The 11,022-nt window shown below is 48.1% G+C and overlaps 1 protein-coding gene across 2 annotated transcripts in view; it reads right to left on the reverse strand.

The window, feature by feature from the left end:
- nbeal1 (neurobeachin-like 1) overlaps positions 1-6,661 on the reverse strand; it is a 128,139-nt gene extending 121,478 nt beyond the window's left edge. For both annotated transcript variants that reach the window (XM_039757802.1, XM_039757801.1), the window contains exons 1-2: positions 6,448-6,661; positions 4,752-4,966 (exon numbers count right to left, since the gene is read on the reverse strand). In XM_039757802.1, the coding sequence (XP_039613736.1) occupies positions 4,752-4,802 (51 nt within the window). In that variant the 5' untranslated portion in view covers positions 4,803-4,966; positions 6,448-6,661. The remainder of the gene's footprint in view (positions 1-4,751; positions 4,967-6,447) is intronic.
- Positions 6,662-11,022: the final 4,361 nt, after the last annotated feature.

An 11,022-nucleotide genomic window follows, 5' to 3' on the forward strand; every position in this document is an offset into this window, starting at 1 on the left:
CCTTTGAGATGGTCACTTTGATGACTTCACCAATGAATGTGCCATGGTGCATGCTGGGAAATGTTGACAGCCTCTAAAATGAAAACAAAATGGCGTCACAGCAAGGCATAAATCAAATACGTGCTTTAAACGTCGGCCCAGCACACCACATCAGACCAAATATCCAGAATCCTTGGGATTCAAACAGCTCAGATTCCACAGATTGCCAGGAATGCAATTAGAAAAGACGTAAATTTATGAAAACCGTAACTTCAGGTTCTCCAATCGTGTGCTGACAATGCACCAAAACTCGCCGATTTCAGCTGCAATATGAACACACAACACTTCCAGAAGATTCCTTTGCATGCGGTAGCGAAGTGAATGTACAGGACACCAAGTTTTTAAATGAAAGACCCCACCTCCCTGTCATTCATTGGTCATTTCCACCGAGTAGCAGCTCATTCATTGGCTGCCTGTTACAGCACAGTCTGGCTCCAGTTTATTTCTTGTTAATTTAGCTCGTGTGCTGTTGTTCAAATTGTTCACAGTCCATTGTTCAGTTTGAATTTGTTTTTACATATATTTCTGATATTTCTTCCTCCATTTGTGTTTCTGTGTAATGCCGTTTCTGTTCTGCTGTACGTAGAGCCTAGGGAGGCCGGGCCACCTAATCATGCATGTTTGTCAGCTTTGGCACAGTTAGCTTTGGGCTTTTTCATTGTTCTCGTTTGGTTCCACCATTTTGGGTTTCTTCTAATGCAAGGTCCTGTCTTTCAGATTCCGATTTGGCGGACTTAAGTTTTGCCCCTTCTATTACCACCTTGTTTCCTTTGTATTTTCAATTGAAAACGGAAAGATAAGGAACTTACTTTGCTTTGTGCTAGAGGAGAGGTTTTACGGATTTCCCTCTTCTCCAGGTTTGTGGACATTTTGAGACTTTTTATTTAAAAGCCTTAAGTCCATTTTGGCTTTGTGCAGGTCAAAGCTTACATTTGAGTTGGCATTAGGCTGCCCAGGGTGAGGCCTGCTCCAGAGCCCCCAAAAACTTCAGTCTCAGCTTTCAAATCCTGGCTGAAGACTCACGACTTCAGTTTAGCACACCCTGCCTAGAGCTGCTGATGAACTGTACAGACTGCATCTCTGTTGTTAGTCATCAGCACTAAAACAGAAGTAACGTGATAGTTCGAATTTGTTACTAACCCTAACCTATTCTGATTCTCTTCTCAGTACTCAAATGTGCCACTTGGTGCCACGGCCCACCTGCCAAGTTGTTTTGCCTGCCTCAGGTAAAGTCATCCCTGATGGAGGATCGTAGGAATCGTGGGAAAGTCCTTTCATTAGATTAGCGCTATTTCAGCTGTGGAATGGCCAAACGGGGGAGGCAGCTTGATGGCTGAGGTCTCCAGGACTCTAAACAAATCCAAATCATATTATGGGATATCATCTTCTGTTAACCCTGAGGTGGGCTGGCGCCCTGCCCAGGGTTTGTTTCCTGCCTTGCACCCTGTGTTGGCTGGGATTGGCTCCAGCGGACCCCCGTGACCCTGTAGTTAGGAAATAGCGGGTTGGATAATGGATGGATGGATCTTCTGTTAAATTCTGCTCCGTACTTTTTATTTTTTATACTGTATTGAGGATGACTTGTGTTCTCTTCTGTGTATTGTGTTGCATTGACCCCCTTCTCTTTGATACCCACTGCACGCCCAACCTAACTCTCTCTCTCTCTCTGAACTGCCTTTCCCGAGGTTTCTTCCATTTTTTCCCTACTAGGGCTATTTTTTGGGAGTTTTTCCTTGTCTTCCTAGAGAGTCGAGGCAGGGGGGCTGTCAAGAGGCAGGGGGGCTGTCAAGAGGCAGGGGGGCTGTCAAGAGGCAGGGCCTGTTAAAGTCCATTGCGGCACTTCCTGTGTGATTTTGGGCTCTACAAAAATAAATTGTATTGTATTGTAACTAGAATAAGGCAGGGCTGGCCTGTGTGGCTTTTTGGAGACCATCTGCTCCACTGTGCTTCAGCCTGGTGTAACCCACAACACGACCAGGTTGATGGACAGACGTCGTTAGGGCTGGAATACACCTGAGCACTGGAGGACTCTACTGCTACACAAGTAGTGTGACAACTATACTTGCACGTGTACTTTACGTGAATCTGGAGGATTCCACCAGGTGGCAGTGTGAGACATCATCACGGTGACAATGTCCGCTTTCACCGCGTTGTGAGTCGAGGGAAGAAAGATGTCGACGATAAAACTTCTTTGCAAGGCACAGCTTCGGCCGAATCCCCACCTCTTTTATCGGACATTTCCCGCTTTGCGCAGTCGCATCTGTCTCGAAATTGTTTCCATTTCGTCTTGCCCATTTTCACATCCACTTTCAAAGAGTTGCCGATTTGATGGCAGCTGTTCTGACACGCATGTCTGTCACTATGCAGAGGGGTCGTCACATCGTGAAGACGGCGATAATTTCTAACCTGCTCTATCAGCTCTTCCTCGAAGCGTTCAGCCCAGCGGACAGCAAACAACGATGCTGACGTCACCTATCAAAACTTGAGTGCGCTGCGCCGTCCACGTTTTTGCTGGTACTGCAACTCGTGCACACATTTTTGACGACGTGCTCAGGGGACGCATGAAAAGGGAGCTGGGAACACGTGGCAGCCACGATGCGGGCGTATCGGCGTTCTGAGCGTCAAGTGTAAATCTGCCATTAGGCTTCATTTACTGTTTGTGAATTAATTTAGAACGCTGTGTGTGTCTGCTGATGGCATTTTATGTGTGGCTTTGGATTTCAAACCCTGAGGTTATAATAATATTTCTACAGCGCTTTTCTCCCTACTCATAGACAGAGGGGGGCCACTTCAGACCCCTCCATCAATGTGACGCACCCATCTGCATGATGTAGCAGCAGCCATTATTGCGCCAGTGTGCTCACCACATATTAACTATTAGGTGGTGAAGGATTGAGGGAAGAGAAATAGCCAATTAACAACAGGGGCAGATTAGGGGTCCGGAATGACCAGGCCATGGTGGGCAAACCCTTGTCTTTTCAATAGATACCCAAGGGATCTTCAACTACCTCAGTTTCACGTCTCATCCAAAGGACACCGCCATATTTACAGCATATTGTCCCCTTTGCTGTACTGGGACATTGGGACGCACACACGGACAACCACAGGGGGGTGATGGCCTCACCAGCACGTCTTTTAGCATCAACTCTACCCTTTTCCTGGTTTGTTGTGTTTTTAAATAATAGTAATAAAAGTGACAAGTGGGCCAATCAGCAGCTCTGTGGGGACACAAACAGAAAGAAATACCACCGCAGGCCCACCTAGTGAGCTCAAAATGTTAAAAAAAAAGATCAACTTTAATCTGCCATGGCTTGTATTATTAGGAATGGGAAACAGAAGGGAAGCCCTGGCACCAGCAGTCACAGCAAGGTGGCCACAGAGACCCCACGCCCCGCGTGTAAACAGCTCCTGAAGTGCTTTCATTAAAACGTGAAATGCAGGCACAGGTTTTAGGAAACAAAAACTCCTTTAAGTAGCTGAGCCTGCACAGGAGGGCATTCTGGGGGGTGTGGTGTCGCTCATTTGGCCCGAGCAGAGCCACTGAACAATTTGTCCATTTAGCTGACGGGTCAGCCTACTGCACTCCTGTACTCAATCAGTCGGGGGTGGGGTGTGCGAGTGCACTCGGACCCCCAAGAGCACATGCAGAGTGTCGGCCCCCCCACCCCGTCCCAGTACTCGACACACGCCCAAGTGGGGTTCAGCTGGTTGGACTGAACTCCACATTTTTTGAGGGCATGATCTCAGATGGAGGTTTGAGGGGCCCTGTCTACAGGGTCTCTCAAAAGGTCTGGACAGTTGATGGTAACAAGATGGGTGGGCGAAGGGGCAGACTGGGGTGGTCTGGCTGACCAAATCGCAGCCTGAAAGTCGGGCCACTCATACGATGGCGTTAAATTGCGGGTGTACCTGCACCTCTCCCCTGTCCCCAACTCTCGTACTCGGACGAGTCCCAACTAGGGGAGGATATGCATATCACCCCCAGCAGCACTCTGGATCCAGGAAACTGCCCCCTCCTTGGTCTGTGCCCAAATGCCCCTCTCGGGCACACCTGGAAACGGCGTCCTCAAGGGCCACTCTCATGTGCCCCGACAGCTGAGCTGGCCGAGCCTTTGGCGGCGTGAGCCAGCAAACCGAGAGGCGTTTTCAGCCTCAGACCAGCTGGCTCTGCCATGGCAAGACGCAGGCGGCAGCGGCCCAGCAGAAGCGCCTGCCGCTGGCTGAATGACGTCCCTGCATGCAAGCCCTGCTGCTCATTTCACCAGAGATCAGATCGGGTTTCGCAGAGCATAAAATGTCACTGGCACAAAGCCACATGGTATCAGCCAATCAGTCACGTGGGCTGTGCTTCCCAGTTGACCTCTGACCCCTTCACTCCCGGCCCGACAGAAAAGGCAGCATTCAGCAGAAAAGTCCGAGAAATGCCGCGACACACACACCACAGGAGACCCGACTTCAGAAAATGGGAGCAACGCACATGCCACCCCCACCTTGGCACATCCAAAGAGTCTTTGTGAAGATTAATGAACGGCTTGCTGCTCCCGTCACATGACCTCGGCAAGCAACAAAAACCTGCAGCCACTTTGGCCCCACCTCCCATGAAAAGTCCACAAAAACACACTTGCGTGACTACAGAACCGGACCTTGGACAATCGAACCCCGCGTCACCCACCGCCGACGCAAACCTCGCTGCCCCCGGGCCAGTCGCCTACCTTATTGCAGTACAGCATCCACAGCTCGTACAGCCTCTCCGTCGATGCCATTTTTACCCACCAGGCAAATCAAGCATTCATCTCAGGGTGCTGCAACATTCATTGCAGGTCTTGTGTCTTCCACTCTGCACCCGCAGTGCCCGTTTGGACTCACTGGCCGGCAGTGAAGGGTCTCAGCAGTAGGGGTGGCGGGGCCAGTCCAGCAGTCACATTCCCTATACAGATGAAAACAGCAGTGAGTCAAATGGCACAGGCCTGTGTTCAGCTATGCCCGTCAATTCACCACCAGGGGGCTCCACTGTCCTGCCATTAACAAGGAACTCAGACGACCAGGAAGGCTGTCCTGTATAATTGTCCTTGACAGTGACAGCTCCGATCACCTGTTCAAAGGAACCTCAGAGGGTCTGGTGGCTCAGTTTGCCCATCCACGGGCAACACTTCAGATGACCAGCTCACGGACACCACTAAGGACCACCTTCCTGAACCCACTCAGCCACAAGTAACACCTCAGCACATTAACTCAAGAGACCCTAAAGAGTAGGCCACTGGCAAGCAGAGTCCACTACTCGGGCTCATAGGCACCTCTGGGGGCCAATCACCTGAACCCACTCGCCCGTGGGCACATCTGGGAGACAGTGCAGTACCCGTGCTCCAGGACCCTTAAGAGCTAGCTATGGCATCTTGGGGAGTCAGCTCAAGGGCACCTCAGGGTGCAAGCACAGTACACCAGCTCAGGGTATGGAGGTGTCCATTCAGCGCCATGGCACACTGGCACCACTTAGGGACAGCCTCATGAACCCACTCATTCACAAGCAGCAAACAGTTCAGCACATTAGCTCAAGAGCCTCCAACAGTCAGCCATGGGCAACCTGGGGGGCAAAAGTCCAGTACTCTGGCTTACAGGCTCCTAAACTCACTCACCCATGGGCACCACTGGGTGACTGTACAGCACACTAGATGAAGGTCGCTCGCCTGAACCCATTCGCCCACGGGTACCTTATGGCAACAGTTCAGTACTGTGGTACACAGGCACCTCAGAGGACCGGCCACCTGAACCCATTTACCCATGATCATGTTGGGGTGTCAGCTCATGGGTACTTCTTGGCATTAGCACAGAACCCCAGCTCAGGGTCTGCCACTTGAGCCCATTCACCTACTGCCACCTGATTTGGGGTGACAGTTTAGCACTCCTGCTCACGGGCACTTCGGGGGAGAATCTCAGCCTACCATCCATTGGCACGTGAGGGTGCCACCAACCTCCGGCCTCCTGTTGGCATCTCATTCCAAATGCCCACAATGCTCTGAAGGTGCCAGCTCTGCCCACCCATGGACGTGATGAAGTGCTGCGGTGACGCGTCAAGGGGTCAGCAAACTCTCGGCGACAGCTCTTTACACCTCAGCCCAAACACACACACACACACACACAACCAGCCCGCTCACGCAGCGCCAGCTCGGCTCTCTTTCGGCTGCCAGCGGCCACCACCAACACCAACACCAACACTCCCGGAGTGAAGTGCGGAGTTGCTCCGCGGCCACGTGCCTCGTCCCTGTCCGGAGGGCAGTCGTCTCCTCACGCTCCACAGACTTCGCCGGACGACTCTGCCTTTCCCCGTCTGCCTCTCGCTCACGTCCCGAGGCCACAAGCCGAGCCGCGGTAACGTGGCAGCCGCAAGAGCCTCGCGTACGCCACACCCACCTGAGGTGGCCGCTGTCCGGGGCGCAGTGCCGCTGCTTGTCTTGTCGCGTCCCCGTACCGTGACGCTCCGTCTCCTCAGCTGTGCTGCGCCTCTGCCTCTGCCGCTGCCGCCCTGCTCGCCTTCCCCACTGCGCTCCTCTTGTTATTATTCTCGCCGCCTCGCGGCACTTGCGGACGCTTTACGGCGGAGATGTGGCGACCTTGTGTTGCTATGGCTCGCGAATTTCGACGTCACGTACAGCAGACGCCCCCTGCCGGCCTGGCAGGAAAAGGCGAGGAACGCCGTTGGCATGGCAGCCGCGTGCTAACAAGGGGCGGGGCGAGCGAGTCGAAGGTGGAAGAGAGCAAAGTGCAAAAAAGTGAGGCGAGCCGAGCCGAGCGGGAACAGGGGGGACAAGAAGGGACAGAGGAGGAAAAATAAGGGGGGCATGAGGGGCGCTGCGCAGGGAGCTCGTGGGGAGAAAACAAACTGCACTTATGACGTCTGGCACCCGTGAGGAGGTTTAGTTTGCCTGTGGAGAAGTTTAACCAGAGACATTAGACGTGCATGTACACCCAGAAATAGACATATAGAACGAACAGAATCTACCTATCTATTATATAGTGCCTTTCATATCTATCTATCTATCTATCTATCTATCTATCTATCTATCTATCTATCTATCTATCTATCTATTATATAGTGCCTTTCATCTATCTATCTATCTATCTATCTATCTATCTATCTATCTATCTATCTATCTATTATATAGTGCCTTATCATCTATCTATCTATCTATCTATCTATCTATCTATCTATCTATCTATCTATCTATCTATCTTTAGTGCCTTTCATATCTATCTATCTATCTATCTATCTATCTATCTATCTATCTATCTATCTATCTATCTATCTATTATATAGTGCCTTTAATATCTATCTATCTATCTATCTATCTATCTATCTATCTATCTATCTATCTATCTATATAGTGCCTTTCATATCTATCTATCTATCTATCTATCTATCTATCTATATATCTATCTATCTATCTATCTATCTATCTATCTATTATATAGTGCCTTTCATATCTATCTATCTATCTATCTATCTATCTATCTATCTATCTATCTATCTATCTATCTATCTATCTATCTATCTATTATATAGTGCCTTTCATATCTATCTATCTATCTATCTATCTATCTATCTATTATATATCTATCTATCTATCTATCTATCTATCTATCTATCTATCTATCTATCTATCTATCTATCTATCTATCTATCTATCTATCTATCTATCTATCTATCTATTATATAGTGCCTTTCATATCTATCTATCTATCGTGTGTCTATTATATAAGCCTAATAATAGGACATCCTGGAGCTCAGCGTAGTGAGAAATGTGACGTGACGAGCTGTGGCCAAATGGCAGCTGGTCCCTGTTACAGTTGCAACTGAGGTACGTGGAGGATATGAAGCGGTAAAGGAGACTGTCGAGGTGAATCCAGAGGTTGTGCATGCAGGACTAGCAGGAGGGTCCACAGATATCACTGAGGGCCACCAGTAAGTCAGAAAAGCAGCAGCTACAGGCTCCAGTGAAGGCCTGTTTGTGGGCAGAGTTTGGGGGGCCGCCACCGAGAATGACTGACAGACGGCTTTGTTCCGGTTCTGAAAACATTGGATGGTTTGGAGGAGATAAAATAGTTCAGGATGCACAAAGGACAAACACGTCAAAGCAAATCTCAGGGTTCCAAGCTAAAAACTAAGGATGTCCAGAAAAAAAAGAAACCTAACATGTTAACTGAACTCGAAGTGAAAAGGTACGTGAAGTCCTGCCTCCCTAATAAGACTTTTACACCAGACAGCACCACAAACAGGTTTGTCTTATTGTTCTGCCAAAAGAAAGTAAAAGACAAAGAAAAGGCAGAGGACTGGGAGATGGAAAACAGAAAATGAGGTCAAAGGTAACTTGCAGGAGTCAAAGTGCCAGGAGATCAAACCAAACAAAGCCAGCAAGTTCAGTGCATTAAACAAAAGTCGAAAAGTCAGAGCCTTGAAATCCCTGAACCCACCCACACACTCACACTCCGACCACCACAGGTGTTTTTAGTTTACTTTGAGTATCCAGAATCTTGGACATGGTGAGCAGTGCACCACCATTTTAAATACCCCCTGGACAATGACATCACGAGTAAGGACATTAGGGTCACATGATCCAAAGCTCACATTCAAGCCACACCCAAAATGGCCACTGAAAGACAAATGACCTCATCAAAATGGCGTCAAGAAGTGAAATAGAAATAACAACTGGATTTTGTAAATCCTTGCAAATGGATGAAATCCAAAGGCTGTGACAGGCGACCATTGCGTTCGATTTTCTCTTTGATGCCAAGACGTCTTTGTTATGGGTGACTGCAGCGTACCTGGGATTCGTGGGAAGTGTTACAGTCAGGCCAGCGTTCTTCCCCAGCTCCTGTTTAAAGCGTTTCTTTTTATCTTCTTTCTTCTTTTTCCATTATCTTTTATTGTTTCCCTTCAGTTTTTATTATATTGTTCTGTTCATTTATGATGTGTTTAATTCTGACTGATCTGTTACTTTTATTCTGTTTCATTTTTATGTAGTATCTATGTGTGTTTTGCGGTTCTCTCGTGTTCCTTGCATTTAATGGGTAGATTCACCCGTCTGTCACAGTTAAGGGCCCGCCCCCAGCCCTGTAAAGGCTGCTGGGAGTTGAAGTGCAGTGTGCGTCACTCAAACGTGCTCTGCTTTCGGTGGTCTTGTAAGTTTTGTTCTCTTTTGTGTCTCCCTCTCCTGGTTTGCTCTTTAAGAAATCCTGTTGGTTTCTTGACACAGCACTTGACTTGAAATACAAATGTATTTGGTAAGTTTTTAGACTTTTGTTATCTGGTCGGGTCCCATGCCCCCTGACCTCCATTATAAAATGTCAGGACAGGCTGTGTATTTTTTTTTTTTTAATTATAGAAAACGCTTACCTTTAGGACACAATTTTGCGTGGCAAATGCATACATACAATGTTAATGAAGAAATAAGTTCAACTTGAAAATCGTCAGACTGATCCTTTAAGGGACAAATGAATCATCTGAGAATATTGCAAGTAGCAAAGGAAAACGAGATGTAGTTGAGGGCAAAAACCAGGAAGTCAAAATGGTCCGAGAATACGAAACCCAACAGGCAAAACAAAAATCAAAACTCAGGGACGAAAGCGAGAGTCCAAAATCAACTTGGACGAGCAAAGGAGCCTACTTGGAGATGCAGCAGGGAAAATAAGTATTGAGCGCGTCAACATTGTTCTTAGTAAATATATTTCTAATGGGGCTATTGACGTGAGCTTTACACCAGATGTCGGTAACAACACAAGAAATCCACACATACAAAGACATCAAAACAAATAAGTACATGAATGAAGTGATGTGTAATAAAGTGGAATGGCAGAGGGGATAAGAACTGAACACGTGAAGAAAGGAAGGAGCAGAAAGTCCTAGAAAGCCAAGAAAGCAGCTGATGTCTGCCAATCCTGATAGCCCCCCCTGTCAGTGCCAATGAACATCAGCTGCTTTAGTCCTCATCGATGGCCTGTCATTACCAAGGGTGTCACACAAGAAGCATCTCATGATGGGGAAAAGCAAGGAGCTCACCCAAGATCTTCACAACCTTACCGATGGTATTGGTGACAGACGTACTTCTAAGCTTCTGAATGTGCCACTGAGCACCACTGGGGCCGTATTCCAGAAGTGGAAAGAACATCATCTCACCATAAATCGGCCACCACCAGCTGCTCCTCGCAAGACGTCTGTCAAAAGAAGAATCAGAAGAGCCAAGGACCACTCGCCGAGAGCTTCAGAAAGACCTGGAACTGGCAGATCCAGTAAGTAATGCACTCCACCACCATGGCTTCTACACACACCACTCACCACGCAAGACTCCACTGCTGAAGAAAAAGCACATTGAAGCTCGTTGAGAGTTTGCTGAACAACATTTGGACAAGCGAATGAAATATGGGGAGAGTAGAGTCTGGTCAGAGGAGAGCAACATGGAACTCTTTGGATGTCACTGGAGGAGAAATGGCACTGCACATCATCACCCTAAAAACACGGCATATACTACTGGCAGACTTGATAGAATTGAAGGAAGGATGAATGGAGAAATGTAGTGGGACATTCTTGATAAGAATCTGCTGCCATCTCCCAGGATGCTGAAGATGAAACAAGGGGGGACATTTCAGCAAGACAAGGATTCCAAACACACAGCCAAGGAAACTCTCAATTGGTTTTCAGAGAATGAAGAAGCTGCTAGAATGGCCCAAGTCGGTCAGTCACCTGACTTGAAATTCTATGGAAAGAACTGAAGATCAGAGTCCATAGAAGAGACCCCTGGAACCTTCCAGATGTGAAGACAGTTTGGGCCCAAATCCCACCTGAGCAATGCACGCGACTCGTTTCCCCACACAGGAGGCGTCTCGAAGCTGTCACTAACCCACAATGGCTTTTCCACTAAGTATGACATCCATTTCAGTTCTTATTCCCTGTGTCATTCCACTTTATTACACATCACTTCATTTATGGACTTG

This window comes from Polypterus senegalus, chromosome 6, assembly GCF_016835505.1.
Source record: "Polypterus senegalus isolate Bchr_013 chromosome 6, ASM1683550v1, whole genome shotgun sequence".
Taxonomy (NCBI): domain Eukaryota; kingdom Metazoa; phylum Chordata; class Cladistia; order Polypteriformes; family Polypteridae; genus Polypterus; species Polypterus senegalus.